The following is a 24,019-nucleotide window of genomic DNA, read 5'->3' as shown; positions in this document are numbered from 1 at the left end:
GGTCACCAAATGAAATTAATAGGCAGCAGGTTTAAAACAAACAAAAGGAAGTATTTCTTCATACAACGCACAGTCAACCTGTGGAACTCCTTGCCAGAGGATGTTGTGAAGGCCAAGACCATAACAGGGTTCAAAAAGAACTAGATAAATTCCTGGAGGATAGGTCCATCAATGGCTATTAGCCAGGATGGGCAGGGATGGTGTCCCTAGCCTCGGTTTACCAAAAGCTGTGAATGAGCGACAGGGAATGGATCACTTGATTATTACCTGCTCTGTTCATTCCCTCTGGAGCACCTGGCATTGGCTACTCTCAGAAGACAGGATACTGGGCTAAATGGACAATTGGTCTGACCCAATATGGCCATTCTTATGTTCAATTGACCAGATTTTATCAATTGCAGGAAACTCCCTCATCATACAATCACAGCGATCAAAGACCCAGCAGAATGTTTGGGATAGTTTATTTCTGGGTGGGTGTTCTTTGCTACAAATTCCAAGTACAACCGGAACGTGTGCTGAACTTTGTTCATTTTCATTAAAGAAACCATATTTCCTTTGCTGTGTTCAATAACGTTTTAGTACAAATATATTATTTGTATGTAGGTGGTTATTTACCATTATGATGTATTTTTCTTACAAATCACTGAGGGTTTGTTGAAGCCTGCAAAAATTCACTCAAACACATCAGTACAAAATGCTAGTCCAAATACTGAATGAATCCAATGGGGGTGTGCACAATAACTGGTGTCTCCATATATTTATGGGATGGGGACCTCTGTTTTTATGCATTTGGAAGGGGGAGGTTAACTAAAAATGGAAAGTAAGCCAGATGTTTGAAACTGTCACCCATTTCTCCTTGTCTTTTCAGCCGTCAAGATGTGTCCCTTTACTCACTCACTTTCCATTAAGATCAAGATGGCATGGAATTAATGATTAAACTGATTTTATGATTCACCTCCTGTGGCCCTGTATAATTTTGCAGCACTCCTTGCTATCCTAGGTCTGGGGCCTCACACGCACCTCAATCTTGGTCTGAAGCATTCCCTTGTATTCCAAACCTTGTCTTCTCCTGAGGGGAAATTACCACCAAATCATTCAGCTCAGTTGGTTGACATGAAGTGAAGAGCTAGCATACTAACCCCCTGGTCTCTTCCAGCCAAATCCACATTCTTCATCCACTGAATCTTCTAGCTGTCCCTGCTGATAACAGAAATCTATAGAAATCCATGGAAAAGGAAAATCCACATGATCTGCAGATTTCACAATTTTCTCCCAAATGATGCAATGCTGTCCTTTTGAGTCTGTAGTTAGATAGATTGAAATAGCTGCATTAAGAAGTGGAAAGCTCCCCTGCATTCATCTCAGTGCGGGTTTAGCTCCGAGTTCCAATTATCACAGTTAAATATTGACATTAACACTTTCACCGCTAATCCTTATATAGGAACCACCCACATTTTTATGCTTTGTGCAACACATGTGCTTTCACTGGAGGTGCAAGCTGCATCCCGGACATTACAATGGTTTGAAAGACCATTTGTGTGAGAACAAGTCTGCAGGTTTTAAATGGGTAAGAAGTCATATGTTCCATCAAATGCTCTTTTGGGGTCTTCAATTCTCCTGACATTCCTTCCAGATCAAGACATCACACAGGCTGACCCTTTGGTTTTATCCCCTGTGGAAGAGTTTGGGTTCATTTTACCTGTAATAAAAAGGTTTAAAAAAAAATAAAGATTTTTATAAAAAACTTTCAGCACACAACTTTCAACTCTCCCTCATTATATTGCTTGTTTTAGACCCATCTCACTTTCTAACTGTGAAATCAGGAGATACCTCAAAAAAGGCAGACTCCAGAATCAAAAGGTGATAAAGTTTTATAACAACTAGAGAAATGAGCTCTATTTCCTGGTCTGTAAGCATGAAAAGTCTGAACTATGGACTCCTCAGCTCACAGAAGGCAAGAAAGGCCAGACCTGGTCACTGCTTGCTTGGGACACTTCCAAAGAGTTAGAGATGAAAAAAGGCTACTGGGTCAGCTTGTCCACCTGAGCAGTGCAGCCTTAGTCCCTACAATACGTTCTGCAGTGCTTTACTCATTCTAGTTTCAAATGTCCAGAGTGATGGGGCTTCCAAAACTTTTATTGAGAGACAAATCTGGGGTGTAATAATCCCACAGTTAAGTGTGATTTCTAGCCTAAATAGTCACGTTCTGAGTTTTATCCCATTACTCCTAATCATCCCTTGGTTACCACACTCAACAGTTTCCTTCTTTCCCACTCCTCCCTGATGTCTGTACCCTTTAATATTTGTAAAGTTATCCTATCTCCCTTAGGCAGCGGATAGCTACACTAGATGTATTTCATTCAACACAGAAGATGCTGGTGGGGGAGGCTGCTCAAGATCAGGGGTAACACACTTATTAAAAATGGAGTCCTCAAGCAGTATACACTTGGACATCACCCTAGCAGAAATCCCAGTAAGTGGCGGCCAGGCTTCTGATCAGGACATTACCCCCAGTCTTCACTGATGAGGTCTCTACAACCCACACGCTTTGTATCTAACTCTGGCTGTATCTAATTCTGATATAGTCTTCTGGAATGTAAACAGCCAGTAAGATTTTTCAAGCCCTGCCACAAAGCTTAATTCTGTGCCTTCTTCGCTGTCTTCTCCTACTATTGACTGAGCCTGAGCCACAGACTGCTAGCGGCCAAGACAGTTTCTCTCAGATTGTGATCAACACAAGCAATGGGAATCTGGTCTTTCTGTGTATTTGTACGATGTCATGTGTCTCTACAGTTAAATATAATTAATAGTGACTTTAGAGCAGTGGTTCTCAAACTTTTGTACTGGTGACCCCTTTCACCAAGCCACTGAATGCGACCCCCCTTATAAATTAAAAACACTTTTCTACATATTTAACACCATTATAAATGCTGGAGGCAAAGCAGGGTTTAGGATGGAGGGTGACAGCTCGTGACCCCCCCATGTAATAACCTTGTGACCCCCTGAGGGGTCCCGACCCCCAGTTTGAGACCCCTGCTTTAGAGGATGTGTGCACAGGTAAGCCCAAAGCGTTAATACATGCTTGCATGAATCTTTAAAAAATACATGCATCTAATTCAAAATGTGAAGCTTTGGATAACTGCACCCACTTGCATTCAAAGCACCTCTGTTGTATTTCAACCTTCCCCTCCAGCCTCAAACATAGCACTGCAGCATTTCTCACTTAGGCCTACATTGAGCCAAGCTTGGAGTTTTAAAATGAAGCCAGTCTCAAAGTTATCTTAGTAGTAAGACGTGCCTCACATTTTCTTGAAGCACGAATGCCACTCCACATCCATGCCTAGGAAGTTTTATTAAACCCTCAAGCAGCATGTTATTAACAAAGAAACCACATGATCTTATTAATGTAAACCTTGTTCTCCTCTTTCCCCTTAGTCCCCACTTATCAAGTGTTACCTTGGGGCCTGAACCTTACTCTTGGAGTAGCCACATTGATTAGAGAAGGTTGCAAGATCAAGCTCTTTGACTATAAGCATCTTGGGGCAGAGACTGTGATCCAAATTCTAAGGCAATGCTTAAGTTGTATCCCTTCTCCACCCTTACATTCAGACTCCCTTAGATCCACTTGCACCCACTGTCGTGGTGTCAGGTCACCTACACTTTTGAACCAGCACCTCTTTAGTATCTGTATAAACCTAAATAAGAGACCCACATGCAGAAGTGACCCTAGCTATTTTGCCACCCACTCCCAGCCACCAAGCCCTCCCCGCCCCAAAAAGGCCAGCCAATCATAGCAGAGGTAAAAAAAAGCCCAGTGGCACAATGCTACTTGGATGTTTGTACCCAGGGTGACTGCCCTACTCATCCCCTCCCCCCCCCACTCAAAATGTAGGGCGCCCACATGATCACCAAGTTCACTGTTGACTTTAGATTTCTAAGATTTTTGCTGCATTTACTTTATAAATTGATACTAAGTATAAGCTTTAAGTGAGTTTTCTTTTTACCATCTCATTATTCATATACTACCCCAAATTGTGGTAGGTGACTTACAGCAGTGGTTCTCAACCTTTCCAGACTACTACACCCCTTTCAGGAGTCAGATTCGTCTTGCGCACCCCTAAGTTTCAATTCACTTACAAACGACTTGCTTACAAAATCAGACATAAGAATACAAAAGTGTCACAGCTACATTAGTACTGACAAATTGCTGACTTTCTCATGTTTACCATGTAATTATAAAATAAATGAATTAGAATATAAATCTTGTACTTACATTTCAGTGTATAGTATATAGAGCAGTATAAAAAAAGTCATTGGCTGTATGAAATTTTAGTTTGCACTGACTTTGCTAATGCTTTTTATGTAGCCTATTGTAAAACTTGGCAAATATCTAGATAAGTTGATGTACCCCCCTGAAAACCTCTGAGTACCCCCAGAGTACATGTGCCCGAGGTTGAGAACCACTGACTTACAGTACTGATAGGAAGACCCAGCTCATGCCCTAGAAAGGTAACAGCCTCATTTTGACATAACATGTGGGAGTGACAGGATGGTGGGAGAACTAATTTACAACAGCTAGAGTCAGGGGTTAGAAATATGGGGTCTCTATCACTTTAAATTGCCTCTTTAGAGAGACAGGTGGGAAAACAGACTCAACAGTTCTCTAGTTTTGTCACTAGAGGGTACTGCAAGCCCTTAGGTCAACCCATCTGATTCCAATAAGTCTACAGATTTCCTTCCTCCGTAGAAGGGGATCAGCAGAGTACCTAACATATACTAGCTGTGCAGAGAATATGCAGTTACTTGAGATGGGGGAGGGGAGGGCTCACTCCCAACTTCCCAAATTCTAAGGGTGCCCTCCAAAATGAATCTATTGTGGTCCAGACTAGACTATTTGCATCTTGTTTCAATCTGTTTTAAGTAGCTTTGGAATTTAAATCTCTCTCTCGAGGCAGAAATATTTCTAAGACTCCAACTGATGGCTATTTTTTAACCTCATCTTTCTCCCCAATACCCTCCTCACTTTCTTGAGTCTCTTTCCATTTTTAAAAAATGGCAGTTTCAGGCTTATCAAATCTCCCCTCCTCTCCCATGCCAAATGTCCCATTTCACATTCTTTTGGGCACAGAATGATCCTTGGTTAATATGGATCAGGAAGAAATTACTCCCCTAAAGCAGTGGTCCCCAAAGTGTAGGGTGCAACCCCTAGGGGGGGCACAGAGGAATGTTCAGGGGGTGCGGCGGGGTCTGGGGCACCCCCCATAGCAGGTGGGGGGGAGCGCCCCCCAGCTCGACTACGGCCCTGCCTTTAGCCGCAGCCCCCAATCCATGGCTCCAGCCCCGCTCCCGGCCCCGGCCCCAGCCCCAGCCCCAGCCCCGGGGGAGGGCGGGTGGGCAGACTGGGTAACAGAGGGTGGGGGTGACCGAAAAAGTTTGGGGACCACTGTCCGAATGTAATTTATTCCCCTGCTATATGAGGTGTTCTGGTTTTGCAACTCTCTCCACAGCATCCAGCATGGGTCACTGCCAAAGAGGGAGACTAGCCTGGAAAGTCTATAGGTTTGTTTCAGTCTGTCAACATCTAAACCTTTCAGGAACTAGCGTGTGAAGGGGATTTGCCAGTTCTGAATTCACCTGAGTCACTGAAAACTAACCTGGACAAAGCCACTGAAGGACATGTCGCAAGCACTGATCATGGCCATGTTGCGATAACTCCCTAGGTTCTAATTCCATGATGATCTCCCCCATGTTTGATTGTGGGGGATGGAGAAGGAGAAGATTATGTAGGATTCCTCCACTCTGTATTCCCTCCCACAATGACTTTGTCATAGTAACTCTATATCCAGTCAAGTAAAGCTGAGTAGGTTAGGTGGTAGGAGACATCTAAAACCTGTCCGTTCAAGTGTGCACTGTCAATAGTGTCCCTCAAGTACAACACAGTTCTCTGCTAGCACCAAGGAGGGCTGTGAACCACTAATGCTGCTTCCAGCTGGGAAGCAAAGTACCTGTGCCTGGAACCTTTTTACATGGGGAGGTGGGGAATGAGAGAGAGATTCACCCTCCCCACCTCGAGACCATCTGAGAAAGTCACATGAGAAGTGTGAGTCTCACAAAATTTCCCTTTAAAAATGCCTGCAAGATTATTTTGTTTCGTTGGCCTCAGTTGCTCTCCTTGTCATTTTAAGGCAGAGGAAAAGAAATGGTTGGAGCTGCCTTCACGTGCCTGGACTGGAGGAGCCCAGGGGAACCGTGGTGAAGGAAGTTTACCTGAGGTGCCCACACAACTCCGAATGCTGACAGGGCTGAAGCTGATCAGGTCCTCACCTGCCATCTTCACAATCTCAAAAACTCTTTTCTTGAGAGTCCCTCACTGGCAAAATAATTGGCCCTCATGACTGGGGGCTGTTTAGCTTTCCTGCTGAAAAACCCGCAACCAAACCTCTTACCCTGCTTGGAGTTGGATTCCCCGTTGGCAACAGAACTGCCAGCCTCCTCATCCTTCTTGGTGTCACGAATGGACTCCCTGGATTTGGACTTACGTTTCGGATCCCGATGGAAAAAGGAGAGCAATCTCTGGGGACTCCGATTCACTCTCCCCAAGTTCTCGAGAGGTGGCAGAATTTCTGGTAGCACCTGCTCCACCGTGATCAAGTCATTCAGAAACTGATTCAGCCGCTTCTTTGACTCACTTTCCTCCTCATTCCTTTCCAGTTTCCCCTGTGACTCCTGCCTCTGGCGCGAAGCCCAGAACATTTCACCAGGGGCAGGTCTTGTCACTAGACCATACTTGGGGTTGATCATCTTACGAGACACAGTGGAGGAGCGAAGCTCTGATATCCCAGCTCCTGAATGAAAAGGGCTAGCAATGTTCAGCTCCTTGTAGAGATTGACTTCCTCAGAGATGGCGTAGAGCTCACGAAACTCTATGTCAAACATCTCCACATTCTGCCCTGTCAACAACAGGAGGATGTTTCTGTCGATGTGGGATGAGCTCCAAGTGAAACTGGCAGAGAGAAGCCACTGTTAGATTTCTGCATGGAGATAGGGAGACCTGACACCTCTCCAACCCCCAAATGACCACCTCTGAACTCTCGGCATTCAGAAACACATGGCACTGCAACCATGTGACGAGTATCTGACTTGATACTTGAGTGGCATGGTATATATTTTTAAGTTTGTTCTTTATTGTACAGGTGGACAAATATGGTAGAAAAAACTGTGAGACCTTAAAGTACAGTTCCCCCATCTGGACAAGGGCACTGGTAACCACACTTAACCTGCTGTTGCTGAATTGGCAGGAGGGCTCTCTATACTGCCCTGCTAACCTCTTCTAGATAGCAAACTGGCCACAGTGGATGCTGGGGAATTCCATTTGGCCTTTGGCTGGTGAGGAGGAGGAATATTCTCATTCAGTGGAATGTTCTGTTGACACAGAGATACTCTATCCTCCAAAAGTCAGTTCTGTGTTCTCTATCGCACATCAGACTTCTACAAAGAGCTCAACTGGACACAGCAGCCTATCTAGGAATGGACTGGACAACTGTTAGGGAATAAAAAAAGAAGGAGGCTGCTCCCTACCTCCCCTAGGTAAAGCATGGGGTAGACCTTATACAAAGAACATGGGTATGTCCTGGGTGAGTGACCCACCTGTAGGACCCAGTGGCCACTTGTTCACCATCCACCATCAGGAACCGGGAGGCCAAGGTGCCTTTGATCTTCCCTGATGGCATATAGAACCCAACTCCCGTCACAAAACGTACACGGATGTTCTAACAGGAAGGTGAAAAAACAAGTCACAACAAATCGTGCATATAGAGAATCAGATAATCCCCCAGTTCCAGGCACCACCACCCCAGTCATCTCATCTCACCTCATCCCATGCTAGAGCTTATTTCACATCGGCCAACAGAACTCAGAAAGGTTGCAGAAGGGATAATCCAAGGCAGAATGTACTTCTGCTGTCTGTCCCAGCTGGTCACTTATTTTCTATACAGGTCACTCTCCTCCATCAATCTGTAGGCCTGTCTATTAGGTTAAATGCCTGTCCCATTCACCTATTCATCCCAGCTCTCAGAGGTCTGAAATGCAGGTGGGACAAAGCTTCCAAAATCTAAGGGAAGAAAATGATCCTCAGTCCCCAATGCTGAGCTGCAGCCCAGGTTGGGGAGTGAATCAATAGTGGCATTTTTGCACACTCTGAATCCTGGGTCCACCCCCAGTCTCCCATAAGCCACTCTGCCAGCCCAGACTAGCTAGAGCACAGTGCATTCTGGTCACATAAATTCCTAACCCCTGCATATTCCTATGCTGGGAGGATGAGGGAAGGGAGATTCTCCTACAGGGAGATCCACCTGGTGCTAAATTAAAGGGGCTGAAATGGAGACCTGAGTCAGGGTCTCAGGCACTGGTCTCATTTGTGTTGTCATAGTGATAAAGTAGGGCTTGGTAAAGGGAGGGAAATTAAAAGTCTGGACAATTTTATTATCAGAGACAACAAGAGGAGAGAACATCCCAATTTTCTGGAACATTCCAGTAGGAGAGATTCCCCTGGAGGTTTCCTAGTCTCCTGCTACAGTAAGAGAGCTCCTCCCCTTACTGGTAGGTTGGGAATGATTCCCAAGCATCTCAGAAATCTAACTGGCCACTGCAAAGAGATCAGAGGGCATGACAGACCACAGAATCCTCTTTTATAGATTTGGTGGTATAAGGGTCAGTTATACTTAAGTCCTAAGTAGACTAGAAAAATGCTGACTTAAGGCTATATGCCTTTCAGTGTCAGATGTCTGTCTGCACATAACATACAAGAATAGAGATTTGAGTATACAAACAAATACTCTGCTGATTAGACCTATGTCATATGTTTAAAGAACCACATGGCCCTGGCTGTACCAGGCTGGATTTCCAGCCATAGGTGAACTTACTGTGACCAATGGAATCCAGAATTATTTTAAAATCCTAGTTTTCTGAATACAATATGTAATTTTTAATCTGTTCATCATATCTGTTGTATTTGTTCAATAGAAATGCTGCAGTGTCAGTACAAATTCTGACTAATAATAAATTATAATACTTGCAATCATATACTACTTGGTATGTTTGAAGTGCCGTGCACAGGGCCAGCTCCAGGCACCAGCTGAGCAAGCTGGTGCTTGGGGCAGCATATTCTATGGGGTGGCATTCCGCCCAATTCTAGGGCAGCACGGCTGTTTTTTTGTTTTTTGTTTTTGGTTTGCCGCTCCGGCCACCCTGTAGGGGGCGGCAGTGCGGAGGAGGGGAGCACCCTGCAGCAAACTGGGCAGGGCAGCCCCTGTTCTTCCCTCTCCACCAACTGGAGCGGCGCGGAGCCCTCCCGGCAGGCGGCGCAGTGGTCGGGACCATGGGACAAGCGCCCAGCTGAAGCCCTGGCTGCCCCTCTGCTCTCTCTCCCTCTCCCTCTCTCTCTCCCGCTCCCTCCCTGCTAGACTGGGTGCGCACTCCACTGAACGTCTGCAGCACAGGGAGTCCCCCTGCACCCTGGCTCCGGCTGCCTGGCAGGGTTTTTTTGTTGTTTTTTTCCCCCTGCTTTGCTGCTCCAGCCGCGCTGTTTCCCCCCCCCCCCCCGATTTGCTGCTCCAGCCGCGCTGTTCCCCGATTTGCTGCTCCGGCCATGCCCCAGGTTTTTTGTTTTGTTTTCTTTCCCTGCTTTGCCACTCCGGCTGTGCTGCAGGTCCCCCTCTACCCCTGCTTTGCTGCTCCGGCCGCGCCACAGGTTTTTCTTTTGTTTTGTTTTTTTTCCCCCCTCCTGCTTTGCCGCTCCGGCCATGCCCCAAATTTTTTTGTTTTGTTTTCTTTCCCTGCTTTGCTGCTCTGGCCGCGCTGCAGGTCCCTCCCCCGCACTGCTCTGGCCGCACCGCAGGTTTTTTTGTTTTATTTTGTTTTTTTCCCCTCCTGCTTTGCCGCTCCACTCCCCCCCCTCCCTTTTTTTTCCTTGTTTTTGCTTGGGGCGGCAAAAAAGCCAGAGCCGGCCCTGGCTGTGCAGACATTAGCTAATTAACCATCACAATACCCCTATAAGTACTACTACTCTGTGTCACGGATGGGGAACCTGAAAAAGTCAAAGTGACTTGCTCAAGGCCTCATAGTGAGTCATGTGTGTGGGATGCTGAATGCAGGTCAGGGAGAGCGCACCAGAAGCAGAGTGTCCTGTTTGGTGTTTATTATAACATTTTTATCCATCTGGTTTTCCACTGAAGATCTTTTTCTATTTAACCAACCTGGATTTTGCTATATGCCAGTCAATAGCCCATAATCTGCAAACAGAATGACCTCATTTTTTTCAAATCAGTCAAAAAAAGGTACAAGAGGTTATGTGACTTCTTTACCAGGAAGCAATCTGTCTACTGAGAGCAGTCTGTGTGAGCACAAAGCCAGACATGTTGCAACAGTATTTAGAAAGTGGAGGTTTCACTGGATTTGCACATTGCATTTCCTGCTTTTGGTAAAAAGAAGTCAAATTTGATTTTCTTTTAATTACTGTGATCTAAAAATGACTCTTTACATGGGCACAGAGGGAGTAGAAAGATACAACAAAATAATCACCCACATACCCTTTAACAGTGCAGAGACAAAGATATATTGATATGGCTTCATGTGCAGAAAACACAAATAGCATACGATTTAGTGAATATACCACATCAACTGCCTCCAAAAATTTATATTTCTATAATGTCTCTTACCCTGAGATCTTTCAGGGTATTTAAAGATTGATAAATAAACTTTACAGAGGGAACAGGATCCCTCCACTGAAATGCACTCACTTCTAGGATGGAGCACTACCATGCTATTAAATAGCTTAAGGGTATGTCTACATTTGAGCTGGGAGGTGTGATTCCCAGCTCGTGCAGACGTATCCATGCTAGCTCTGATCAAGCTAGCACTTAAAAATAGCAGTGTGACTGCAGCAACCTAGGAGACCTCTCAAGTTATCTGCCCCAAGTACAATCTTGCCCAACTCCCTAGGCAAGTACTTAGGCGACTAGCCTGAGCTGCTGTGGATACACTGCTATTTTTAGGTGCTAACCCCTAAGCTAGGAATCACACCTCCCAGTTCAAATGTAGATGCACCCTAAGAGAAAGAATACGATATCCAGTTGAAGCAGAGTGCAATTACCTAAATTAAAATATGGCCAGAACTGTTCTTAAGGGTTTTAAAAAAAAAATCAGAGTGCTATGGGATCATTTAATGATTGCAACTAATCAACATCTTGGTGTTACAGGTCACTTGGAAGATGGCACTTCCAGCAGCAGATCACCCCCTATTACCATGCCAGGACCTTAGTTCAATGTGAACTAGGGTGACAAGATGTCCCAATTTTATAGGGACAGACCCGATAGTTTGTGTTTTTTTTTCTTATATAGGCTCCTATTAACCCCCACCCCCTGTCCCGATTTTTCACATTTGCTGTCTGGTCACCCTAATGTGAACACAGGAGAAAGTGCCAGCTATTCAGTCATTAGCACTTCTTGCAGAACGTTGGTGTTCCTTGAAGGTCTCCCATTCAAGTACTGATCTAGCTTGATCCTGCTTAACCTGTAAGATCTGAGGGAAACCCAGCAAAAGGTGATATGGCTACCTGCTATTTAGCTGGGTAAAAGTAAAAACTACTGTCCCTGAGAAGGAGATCAACAGAGGTCTGACTTCACTGCAAGGCTGACAGTGAAGCCCACTCAGGGGGAATAAGGCTGAACTCAAGTATTGAAGTCTCCCCCAATGGCAGCAGAAAGCTAAATATAAAAGGAGAGTGTAGCCGTTAAACACTTTTTGAAAAAAGAAAGCAGAGGACAAGTCTAGACCTCAGCTAGAAGCAGCCCTCCAGTTTGTATCCATTTAGAAACCTCTGGCTGCAGAAGCCTTGTTTTTAGCCACCACACTCAGGCTTCAGGAAATCATATTCTTTTTATCTGAATTTGCTTTGCAATTACTTCAACCACAGGAGACCTGGTTTTCACCCTGAGCAATGACCAATGATTTCCTGCTAGAAATCAAAGCAGGCTGGTCATGGCCTCCCAGCAGGTTATGGTATGTACATGGAAGGGACCTTTCTGTCCCTCTCTCTCTCTCTCTCTTTAATGTGAAAATTTTCCTACTGCTTACACACTAATCCTCAGCAGGTAGACTAGACCCAGACCCTTATTCCAGTTCTGTGACAGTTCTGTAGCGCCCCTCTCCACCTGATTACCTCCTTTAATGGCAATCCGCTTACAGGTTCTGATGGACAGGTCTGGGTTCTTTTGGATCCCGCCACCTACTCAGTAGGGTGAATCTTTGTTCTGTTTTTTGGTTATGAAATTAGTTGGCGGTGCCTCCACCCCCCTCGCTCCTTCCTGGCAGGGTCACCAGGGCAGCTTGGGTGGAAAATCCTAACTACAGAGGAATCCCCACTTATTTGCCAGATAGTTGGAGACTTCCAAAAGATAACACAACACATAAAAATATATTCAACACAACAATTATATTAAACAGGCAACAAATACAACATAATAGGGGAAACACTATGTTTAGGGTCACCGGTGCCCACACTTAAAATACCCGTGTCTGGATGTAACAAATGTAAAACTAGTGTCCTGTTGGTACGCGTACTTTGCTGGGGCCCTTGATGACCTATACAATTCTCTGCAGAGGTGTAGCAGTGTGGCTGACAGGGTTCAGTACAGCCCAAAAGACCCACAAGTGGGAGGAGGTGGTGAATCCCTCCACAGGTGTAATAAGCGGTAGATTATAAAATCCTCAAACCCTCACTCCCTGGCTTGAGGACACAGTTCAGGGAGTAGAGGGTCCCCAAAACAAATTCCCTGACTAACTAACTAAAGACAAGGCATTCACGAACTCCACAAATGATCTTCAGGGTTGAGGATGACGCTGGACGATTCCAGGGGCTGCTGTCTGCTGGCAGGGATCCTCCTCAGGCAGGAATCAGCCCTGGACTAGCAGCGCTGACCATGTGGGGACTGGTCTCACCAGGGTAGCTGGGGAAATTTCTCAGCAAACATAACAATTGGGAATCATCCATGAGGAAGGAAAACCCAGCTGGGGAATCTGGTGTCCGGTCCCTAGAGGCCAGTTCTCAGGGGGAACCCTGCTTGCAGGCCTGGGACTCACCAGCTCCCCACACAGCCAGTTTGGCCTTTGCCCTGGCTGGCTCCAGCCTCTCCTCAAAATGGCTTCTCCCTCTCCTCAACTCCCTGGGAGGGGCATCTCCACTCCCTATTGGTTGCTGGGCAGACTCTGAGTTTGCCTTGGCTCCTCCTCCCTGAGCTGCCAGCAGACAGAGCTCCAGGAATCTATGTAATCTCTTTGGGGGTTACACTGGTACATGAACATACTGTAACTGACACCATCTTAGAGCAGTGGTGTACAAAAATTAGTGACCTCTACCCACAAACCCTGGAGGCAAGCCATTAGGAGAGTCTCCAGGGTACCTCACATGCAATGCCTTCACCCAGGAAAAACACTCACTCACACATTGGGGTCACAAAATTAGCTGGGAGCTTTAGTACCAGTCTGGCTGAGATAATAGAAGTGAGTTCAGTAAAGTGACGAGACAGAATTAGATAACAGTCAGACAACAAAATTGACAGGCCCAAATAATAGTCAGAGAATGACTGAGACCTTTTGGTTCTAGATCAGCTGGAATCCCTGCTCCAGAGGCACATGATTCTCCATGACAAATTTCTCTCCAACTTAGATCAGTCAGGCACAAACCCTCCTCAGGCCCCTTCCTACTCAGAGCTCCCTCTCTATGGTCATTCCTCTGTCTTCTCCTGCTCCACTCAGCACCAGAGAACCATTTTCTTACTCTCCTGCTTTCCAATATGGCTCCAGTTCCCAGCTCCCCTCTGCCAATCAGAGCACATTGCAGCTAGAAGGGACTCAGTTGTCCATACAAACAGTCTCTAATCCACCCCAGAACTGCAGCAGCTCAGCCCCCTGCTGGAGACACAAAGGCCCTTTAAGCTCTGGCCTGATCTATACTGAAAAGTTAAATCGACCAGGCTACAATATTCAGAGCCGTGAAAAATTTTACACCCTTAACACCATAGTTAGGTTGGTCTAATCTCCAGTGTAAACATGGCTAAATTGAAGGAAGACTTCTTCAGTCAACGTAGCTACTGCTTCTTGAACAAATGAACTATATTGACAAAAAAAATCCCCTTCTGTCGATGTAGGAAGTGTCTATACTTGAGCATTACAGCGGAACATCTGTAGCGTAGACATGGCCTCCATTGTATCACAGTATCTTACCTGGATCTGGAAGCTACTAAGATTCATACACTTGCACATCTCCAGGAAGAACTTCACACCCTCCTCATCCAGGATTATATACACTGGGATACGGCGCTTGTATGCTGCGTCCACAATATCCTGGAAGATGTCCCGGTCTGTAAACAGATCCATTACCACTGCAATGATCTGGAAGAAAGGATCGGGCAGAAAGAGAGGCAAGTAAAATACAGTATTAGAGATAGGGATGAGATGGGGACATGCAAACACACGAATATAAAACAAAAGGGTATGGGTGCCAGGCCAGCTGGGTAGAGAGTATACTCAAGGCAGACTAAAGCGTGAGAGAAACACATGCCTGAACACAATTCAGTAACCTCATTATTTCATGGCATGGCTCCCAATGCCCACACATGTACATGGAAAGAGTTTGTTAGTTCTTGTTGGGAGCTCTCGTCATTTCCAGGGAATGCTGCATATTAATCAGAGGCTTGAAGAACAACACAGCCAGCTACCCAGTTTTCACCTCCGCTGTGAGGCCTCTCCACCATGTTTGTCTCACAGTGATTTACTTATATGTGAAGAGACTCTGGAAAACCCAGGTTCATCTGCTCAGCACAAGTGGCCAGAGAAATTGTGGCAGAGGAGACAGAATACTAAGGGTGTGGGGAGAAGGGGGATTTTATTTTTCTGTTCCACAGATTCCCCTGAGAACGCTCCTACCTGGGCTGGGTTCACAAGGAACACAGCTCTATATCTGACCTATGGGGTTCAAACACACCTGCTCATATTTATAACAACAGACACAGTTTGGCATTCAGTTCTGCGTTTGTTGGTGCTGTAAGTTTCCTCCCCACTCCCTTTCACTTTAAAATGCCCAACAGGATACATTTTTCCAACACAGACTTTATAAAAAACAATGGAAAAAGCTACATTAACATGCTGTTAAACTCACAAAATTCTGAACAGTCAGTGGTTACAGGTAATTACAAAGCAAGAAGATTGTTGGCACCCTTTACAACACGGCAAGGTGATCTCAAAGGGCTTTTCTCTGTGGTCCACACCCCACTCTATTCTCCCTTTATAAAACACTAGAAATATCAAGTCCCAACTTGCCTCTTCCTCCTGAAAGACTTTACCCAGCCTTTGGAAGGCTGTGAATGAATAACCACAGGCAGCTTCTGCTTTCCTAGTCTCATTCATTTATGGTGGGCATGTAAACTTGGGCAGTCAGAGGCCCCCTGCCTACACTAGGCTGGGTACAGAGTTGTCTGTATAAAGTTTAAATTCCATGGGCGCTATTCACAATGGTCAGCTGCATTGTGTTAAATAGAGGTAGCATGAAACTATTTTAAACTCTTTTTAAAACCAATCAGGCAGTATGGGTCCCATCTCAGTGCAGAGAAGAGCCCCTTTTCTTCAGCTGAAGGTTGGAAGAGGTCCAACTCAGGTTTCAAGGGGTAGTAACTACAGCAGGGTAAATAATCTTCACTAGAGAGGCAAACTGAATCTGGGAAAGAGATTGCCCTTGTATGCTCCAAACCATGCCACAGCATAAGAACATAAGAATGGCCGTACTCGGCAGACCAAAGGTCCATCCAGTCCAGTATCCCGTCTACTGACAATTGCCAATGCCAGGTGCCCCAGAGGGAGTGAACCTAACAGGTAATGATCAAGTGATCTCTCTCCTGCCATCCATCTCCACCCTCTGACAAACAGAAGCTAGGGACACCATTCCTTACCCATGCTAACTAATAGCCATTAGTGGATTTAACCTCCATGAATTTATCTAGTTCTCTTTTAAACCCTGTTATAGTCCTAGCCTTAACAACCCCCTCAGGCAAGGAGTTCCACAGGTTGACTGTGCGCTGTGTGAAGAAGAACTTCCTTTTATTTTAACCCTGCTGCCCATTAATTTCATTTGGTGACCCCTAGTTCTTATATTATAGGAACAAGTAAATAACTTTTCCTTATTCACTTTCTCCACACCAGTCATGATTTTATATACCTCTATCATATCCCCCCTTAGTCTCCTTTTTTCCAAGCTGAAAAGTCCTAGCCTCTTTAATCTCTCTGCATATGGGACCCATTCCAACACCCTAATCATTTTAGTTGTCCTTTTCTGAACTTTTTCTAATCCCAGTATATCTTTTTTGAGATGAGGAGACCACATCTGTACCCAGTATTCAAGATGTGGGCGTACCATGGATTTATATAAGGGCAATAAGATATTCTGTCTTATTCTCTGTCCCTTTTTTAATGATTCCTAAGATCCTGTTTGCTTTTTTGACTGCCGCTGCACACTGCGTGGACATCTTCAGAGAACTAGCCATGATGACTCCAAGATCTCTTTCCTGATTAGTTGTAGCTAAATTAGCTCCCATCATATTGTATGTATAGTTGGGGTTATTTTTTCCCAATGTGCATTTCTTTACATTTATCCACATTAAATTTAATTTGCCAATTTTTTTTATGTGACCATCACTTATTTGCACTGTAGTGTCCAGGAAGTGGATCTCTTGTGTGGACTGGTCCAGGCTGAGGTTGATGGTGTGGGAATTTTACCCTGTAGGTTTCAGATGTAATCTGGAACTGTTTCAAAAATCAGTTCTTTAAATTTACCATAGTCTGAAGCTTCAGCAATAGGCATCTTATTGTATATGTCCAGAGCTCTCCCAATTAATTTTGAAACCAAAGTAGTCATTTTTTGATCCTCAGGAATCACATGGAGAGTGCACAGTTTCTCAAAGGTGATGAAATATTCAGCAATATCACTGGATTCATCATATTGTGGACATAACCATTTCCAATTGTGGATTTTTGAGGAAGTAGAGCCAGCTGCTGAAGGGTTTTGTCTCTTCCACTGCATTACAGCCAGTTCATGCTTCTGGGCCACAACGTCTTTGTCTTTTAACTCCAGGGCTTGCTGCCTCTGTCTTTCCTTCTCCTCCTAAGCTTGCTACCTCTCTTCTTGAGCAGCTTGTTGAGCTAACCTCTGGGCTTCCATGGCTCTTTTGTAAGCAGTTTTTTCCCGGGAAAATTGTGCATCAATTTCCATTTGTCTTTTATGTTCATTTTCCTTCTCAGCAGTCTGCATCCTGTGCAGTTCTAGCTTCTTCTGAACCTCACTCTCACTCCTTTTGCTGATTTTCCTGCCTCTATTTCCCTTACCCGAAATAAGCAAACAGAACAGTAACCACTTTGGCTGTTCTCCAGCCACCACAATTAAAACTCACTTAAAATAACTACCAGCATCTCAAAGCAATCAGCTGTGCACAGATGCTGCTCAACTACGCCACTGTGCCAGGTTTGGTCATAGAGACCCCCTTGGGACTGTCATCTGATGTGCTGATGTTACCTCTGAGCCCGTTTTCCCTTCCAGCTTGGAACTCCAGAACCCTGTCTTGTTGAGCTAGACATGCTAGTCTGCTGCCACACAGACCCAGGGTCTAGACTACGCCCCCAAAGCTGCAGGCTTTAAGTGAAAACAGTTTAGCAGGTTACCTCCAGCACCCAGACCCCCAGCTCCAAATGGGATCCAAACCCCAAATAAATCGGTTTTACTCTGTATAAAGCTTATACAGGGTAAACTCATAAATTGTTCGCCCTCTGCAACACTGATAGAGAGACATGCACAGCTATTTACTCTCCCAGGTATTAATAACTTACTCTGGGTTTACTAACAAACAAAAGTGATTCTATTAAGTACAAAAACTATGATTTAAGTGGTTTCAAGTAATAACAGACAGAACAAAGTAAGTTACCGAGCAAAATAAAACAAAACACGCAAGTCTATGCCCAATACATTAAGAAACTGATTACAGGTAATATTTCACCCTCAGAGATGTTCCAATAAGCTTCTTTCACAGACTAGACTCCTTCCTAGTCTGGGCCCAATCCTTTCCCTGGTGCAGTCCTTGTTAGTTCCAGCAGACATCTTAGGTGGTAAACTGGGGATTTATCATGGCTGGGCTTCCCCTTGTCCTGCTCCACCCCCTTTTGTAGCTTTGGCACAAGGCGGGAATCCTTTGTCTCTCTCTGGGTCCCCACCCCTCCTTCTAAATGGAAAAGCACCAGGTTTAAGCTGGATTCTAGTATCAGGTGACGTGTTCACATGTCCCGTGAGACCCCAGCCTCCATTCTTTCAGGGCTGGCCAACATGTACCCAGGAAGGTTTGTGAGTAAACAGAGCCATTTACAGGTTATTGATTCTGAAGCACCCTTAATGGCTTCCACTTAATATGTTTACATCAGTAATACAAGTTTATATCTCATTTGCCTAACTCCAGACTTAGAAATAACACAGGCAAACAAACAGGATGAACACACTCAGTAGATCCTAAGCTTTGTAATGATACCATACAAGCCACCTTTGCATAAAGCATATTCCAGTTACATCATATTTACACTCAAGCATATTTACATAAAACACATGGAGTGCAACGTCACAGTGACCATCACCTATTTGCACTGTAGAGTCCAGGAAGTGGATCTCTTATTTGGACTGGTCCAGGCTGAGGTTGATAGTGGGGTGGAAATAGTTGATATCCAGGTGGAATTCTTCAAGGGCCTCCTTTCTGTGGGTCCATATGATGAAGATGTCATCAATGTAGTGCAAGTAAAGGAGGGGCGCTAGGGGATAAGACCTGTGTAGACTAGACCAGGGGTTCTTACAAAAAATGTTTTGGTGGCCTCAGAGTGCAGCCACCAACTCTTGCTGGTGACTGCACTGACACTTTTTTCTAAAATACTTAATTAACTTTTGGAAAAACAAATACATATGCACATACACACATCCAAATCATTGTAATGTATTTATATAGCTTGTTTTTTGGTTGTTTTTTTTTTGCAGACTCAATAATAAAAATAATGCTGTGGAAAAACAAGGCTGTGAAAAATGATCTTAAACATACAAGCATCTCTTTTCACAGTCTCCCAGCTAGCTAGTAAGTCTGCTGTGAAAAGTGATACTTGCATGTTTGTTAAGATCACTTTTCTCAGCAAGCCCCAGGCCAAATTAAGCCCTGGAAGGCGGGTTGAGGGGTCAAAGGCAGTGTTCCCTCTAATTTTTACCACCCATGTGCGGAATGAATTTTGTTATGTGCACCAATATGAAGGTGATCTGTTCATGTGGTGGGGGTGGGGCCGAAGGGTTTGGAGTGTGCGAGGGGGCTCAGGGCTGGGGCAGAGGGTTGGGGTGCAGGGCTCTGGCTGGGGGTGCAGGCTCTAGGGTGGGGCCAGGGATAAGGGGTTTGGGAAGCCCAATCAACCCAGGGCTGAAGCGGAGTCCCTGAGCCTCGCCCCTCCCCCAAGGTGGGTCAAAAACTCACCTTGCTTCTGCAGCATTGTGCCCCACCTGTCTCCAGAGCTGCTGCAGGGTGGCGCATGCAGGAGCAACAGGGAGGGAGGGGAAGAGACTGATATTCCCCCCCTCACCCCCCAATCAACCCCAGGAGGCTGTCATGGCCACACTTGAGAAACACTGGACTAGACCCTAATGATTACTTCTATGCAGAAAAGCTGGGCCCATGTTCCAGCTTGGTTCTCTGACTTCTCAGCAGAAATGGAGTGTTGCAGGTACAAGCCTGTAGCCAGGGGGCAAGTACTCTATGCTGCCACACACACTCCTTGTTTGGGTAGCTCATTCCCCTGGGACCTGGGAGTGCTGCTGAGTCCAAACACCATCTGTTAACAGTACAACTGTCAATTAATCGCAGTTAACTCATGCTGTCATAGGTTTCTCCCCCACTTGGAGCTGTTCGGTTCCAAGATGGGGACCTGCATGGACTCCCCTAAACTAAAATCCTAGTTTAGATCTGGTAAAAGCTGCCACCACCCAATAATGTACGTGTATTGGGACACAGTCCTTCCCCAAAATCCTTGGGGATCCCAAGAGCCCCAAATCCATGGAGTTCTTACACCTAGGAGAAGTAAACCATTCTTCCCTGCTTCCTCCCCCCTCCTTTCTTCTAGGAGAGATACTGGGATTCAACTACAGAGGGATGCCTTCCTCCTCCCTCCTCCCCTTTCCCTGAGAATTCACCCAAGGAAAGATCAACCAAGTCCTTAACAGAAAAGATTTATTAAAGAATAAAAAGAAAGTAAACTGTCTCTGTAATACCAAGATGGAACAATACACAGGGTCTAAACTTATTAATCTCTGGAGAGAATCCCCCCTCCTTTCTTTCTCAGTAAAAGCAATAACAGTACAGAATTAAAGAAATTCTATAGCAAAACACACAATTGCAAATACAGAAATCAAATTATAAGACTAATCCGCCTTTCTAATTAATACTCACTATTGGATAGTAGGAACTACTCCAGGAGAACTGGGAGACATGTCTGGCCTCTCTTAGATCCAAAGAGAGAACACAGAGCCAACAAGGAACACAGACAAAGGCTTCCCTCCACAGAGATTTGAAATTATCCTGTCCCTTGATTGGTCCTCTGGTCAGGTGTTTCTCAGGTTACTGAGCTTGTTAACCCTTTCCAGGTAAAAGAGACCTTAACCCTGATCTGTTTATTTATGACACATGCAATTAACTCAAAAAAATTAACTGTGATTAAAAAATGAATCACATTTAATCACAGTTTTAATTGCGCTCTTAAACAATAGAATACCAATTGAAATTTATTAAATAATTTTTGGATGTTTTTCTACATTTTCAGATATATTGATTTCAGTTACAACACAGAATATAAAGTGTACAGTGCTCACTTTACATCATTACTTTTATTAAATATTTGCACTGTAAAAATGATAATCAGAAGAAATAGTATTTTGTAATTCACCTCCTGGAAGTACTGTAGTGCAATCTCTTTCTTGTGAAAGTGAAACTTATAAATGTAGATTTTTTTTTTGTTACATAACTGCACTCAAAAACAAACCAATGTAAAACTTTAGAGCCTACAATTCCACTTGTTTGGGATAGGCACAGGTTTTTCAGTTTGTCCAAGTCAGCAAAACCAACCTGCCCCAGCAACTTTTGGCCTTCAGGCACAGATGCTGAAACAGCCCAATTCCTCACCACCCTGCCCTTTGTCTAGACATTTACACCAGTGCAAAGTGGATGCGGAATAGATGTAAAATGCTACTAACTCAGAATAAAAACATTTCACAACCACTTTGCATTAGTGTGTGACTACATAAGGGGCAGGTGAACAATTAATCAGGCCTTCCTTATTCAGAGTGAGTGAAAGGGGTCAGGGGAGAAGGGGAATATGTAGTCTGAAGAGGGAATCTTTTCAGAAAACTGCTTCCTATCCTATCTCACATAGCAGATTCAGAGTGAAAATCTTTGTGAGAGATGTGTGTATATGGGGAGACACAAATGGCTTCCATTACCCACAGAAAGCAGCAGGAAGGGGAGGGATCAAGTAGCCCCCCCATTTGCCACCTTTGAAAGTGCCAACTCCAATGGAAACCTGTGCAAGAAGAGAAGCCATTTTAAGTGTAATCTCTTTCCTGGAAGCCTCAGCTCAGCTGACATGAGAAATACTCTTGATACATCCGTGTTCCATGCAAACTTTTGGAATCTTCCTATTGGTTTGTCTTGTTGGCAGAGAAGTACATCATTAACAACAGTTCTCTGCCCCCAAAAGATAAATACAGCTACGTATTGGCTCAAATCCAACTGTTTAGCAATCAAGACTGGATTAAGAGAGTATTCAACCACTAAACTATAGATTTAGAAATCCATCAACAAACAAATCTATCTAAATTTACAGAGTTTAAATAGTTTTATCTATATATGAGAGAGAGAATTGAAATAGACTCAAAATATGTGATTGTCTGAGCCACTGACTCAAACTGACAGTACAAAATGGGCAGCTGATATAAAACCCCATTAACAATGGGGTATCCAGTCCTGGATATAGATTCTTGATGGAGTCACTCTGGCAAAACTTATCTTTTGATTAACAGTAAAGTGACTGAATATCATGAGATGCTGCATAGGACATTAGTAGGTTATAGATCCTGGGGGCCCATAGTTAACTGTCTCCTATTTGCCTTGCATGGTGTCAAGTATCAGGGGGTAGCTGTGTTAGTCTGTAGCCACAAAAACAACAAGGAGTCTGGTGGCAACTTAAAGACTAACATATATTTGGGCATAAGCTTTCGTGGTTAAAAAAACCTCACTTCTTCAGATGCATTAGTCTTTAAGGTGCCACCAGACTCCTTGTTGGTTTTGTCTCCTCTTTGATGCAGCAAGGAAAGAAAGTCAATTTATTGTTGGGGTGGTGATGGTGGTGTGTTTTCCCCTCTGCTTTTTCCATCCCTCAAGTTAAAGCTCCTTCCCAGAATCCTTTACAGTGAGGGTCTGTCTGCCTATGGGACAGCGCCTGTCCCTGCAGTTTTCACGCTCTTCACAGGAGGCTGAAGAAAATTGGCTCAGTGGCTGGCGAAGTTCAGTGCTGCTGCGCTCTGAGAAGAGGAACTCAATGGAAACAAGCCATTGAGCAGATCCGCTTCCGCAGGAGACTGAGCACCAGGAGGCGGTGGGAGCCGCAGCCCGCAGGGGGAAGGACCCACGCCCAGTGCTTCGGGGTGATGAAGGGAGCGGGGGGAAGGGGACACACCTACCCTGTGTGCCTGCTGGATCATCTCCCGAATGACCTGCCTGAGGTGCGGCGCGTTCTCCTCCTTCCTGGGGTGGGTGAAGAGACTCACCCGGCTGATGCCCCGGTAAAAGTTCTTGTCCGTCCAGCCCAAGTCCAGCGGCGGCACCTCAGTGTCGGAGCACTCCGGCCAGTAGGCCAGCGAGACGCCTCCGCCGCCGGCGCTGCCGGCGCCCTCCAGGTGCGCCTCATAGCGGCGCCAGGCGTCCGGCAGGGCTCGCAGCTCGCGGCTGGAGAGGAAGTCCCGCAGCGGCCCGTCCTGCAGCCGCTCCCGGTAGCCCGGCTCGCCCTTGGCGACCAGCGCCTGCAGCGCCCGGCGCTGCTCCTCGCTGTAGTAGAACCTGGCCTGGGCCTCGGTCACCTTCTCGTTCACGTGCGTGTCGTCCAGGCACATCAGCTGGGAGTCCGCCATGCTCGCGGCTCACCTGCTGCCGCCCGGGCCGGGAGACGGGGCGGGGCCGCCTCACCTGGCCGCGGCCGGCGCCCGCCCAGCTGGTGGAGCGGCGGCTGGGGGCGGGCTTGGCCCGGCGCCTCTGCCCCGTCGCCTCTGCCCCGTCGCCGCGCAGCTGCCCGGCTCTGTTGCAACCCCTGCCCTTCGGGGCAGCGCGGGGCCTGCCAAAGCGCGGGGCACCGCCCAGCCTGCACGCAGGGGCGCCCGGGGAGCTGGGGGCCAGGGCAGTGCTTTGTGACTGGCCCGCAAAGCCCCCCTGGAAGCCACACGTCTTTAGATAGGGCCATGGACTCACTGGCCACCCCTTGGCTCCAGTCACTGTCCAGTGGGGCTTCACCCATTGGGCACCCACCACTGGGGCTCCTCAGCCACTCTGTGCTCATGGCCAGGGGCGGCTCTAGGCACCAGCAAAACAAGCTGGTGCCTAGGGCGGCAAAATGTAGGGGGCGTCCCCTGCAGCCGGGGAGGGCGGGAGGCTGGGCTGCGGCTGGTCGACCGGAGCCTGGGACAAGTGGACCTCCAGCAGGCATGACTGCGGCAGGTCAACCGGAGCCGCGGGACCACGGCACCCGCCGCAGTCATGCCTGCAGGTCCACTCGTCCCGGGCTCCGGTCGACCTGCCGCAGCGGGAGCTCAACCGGAGCCGCGGGAAGAGGGGACCTGCCGCAGGACCGGGGAAGGGCAGCGCA

The 24,019-nt window shown here is 46.1% G+C and overlaps 1 protein-coding gene across 1 annotated transcript; it reads right to left on the bottom strand.

Annotated features, from left to right (window-relative positions):
- Positions 1-454: 454 nt before the first annotated feature.
- FAM83F (family with sequence similarity 83 member F) lies at positions 455-23,291 on the bottom strand. Its single transcript, XM_039497131.1, has 5 exons — positions 22,845-23,291; positions 14,282-14,449; positions 7,648-7,769; positions 6,447-7,003; positions 455-1,699 (listed from the first exon to the last, which is right to left on the bottom strand). The coding sequence occupies exons 1-5, from the start codon at positions 23,289-23,291 to the stop codon at positions 1,635-1,637; spliced, it is 1,359 nt and encodes a 452-aa protein (XP_039353065.1). The 3' UTR covers positions 455-1,634.
- Between the last annotated feature and the right edge of the window lie 728 nt (positions 23,292-24,019).

This window comes from Mauremys reevesii, linkage group 1 (assembly GCF_016161935.1).
Source record: "Mauremys reevesii isolate NIE-2019 linkage group 1, ASM1616193v1, whole genome shotgun sequence".
Taxonomy (NCBI): domain Eukaryota; kingdom Metazoa; phylum Chordata; order Testudines; family Geoemydidae; genus Mauremys; species Mauremys reevesii.
The sequence above is the reverse complement of the archived record's forward strand: the minus strand, read 5'-3'. Positions and strand labels throughout refer to the sequence as shown.

Coding starts and splice junctions, on each gene's coding strand:
- FAM83F (XM_039497131.1), bottom strand. CDS start 23,291: ATGGCGGACTCCCAGCTGATGTGCCTGGACGACACGCACGTGAACGAG. Junction 14,450..22,844: donor TGATCCAGCAGGCACACAGG/GTAGGTGTGTCC, acceptor CCTTTCTTCCAG/ATCATTGCAGTGGTAATGGA. Junction 1,700..6,446: donor GGAATCCAACTCCAAGCAGG/GTAAGAGGTTTG, acceptor TTTTTATTACAG/GTAAAATGAACCCAAACTCT.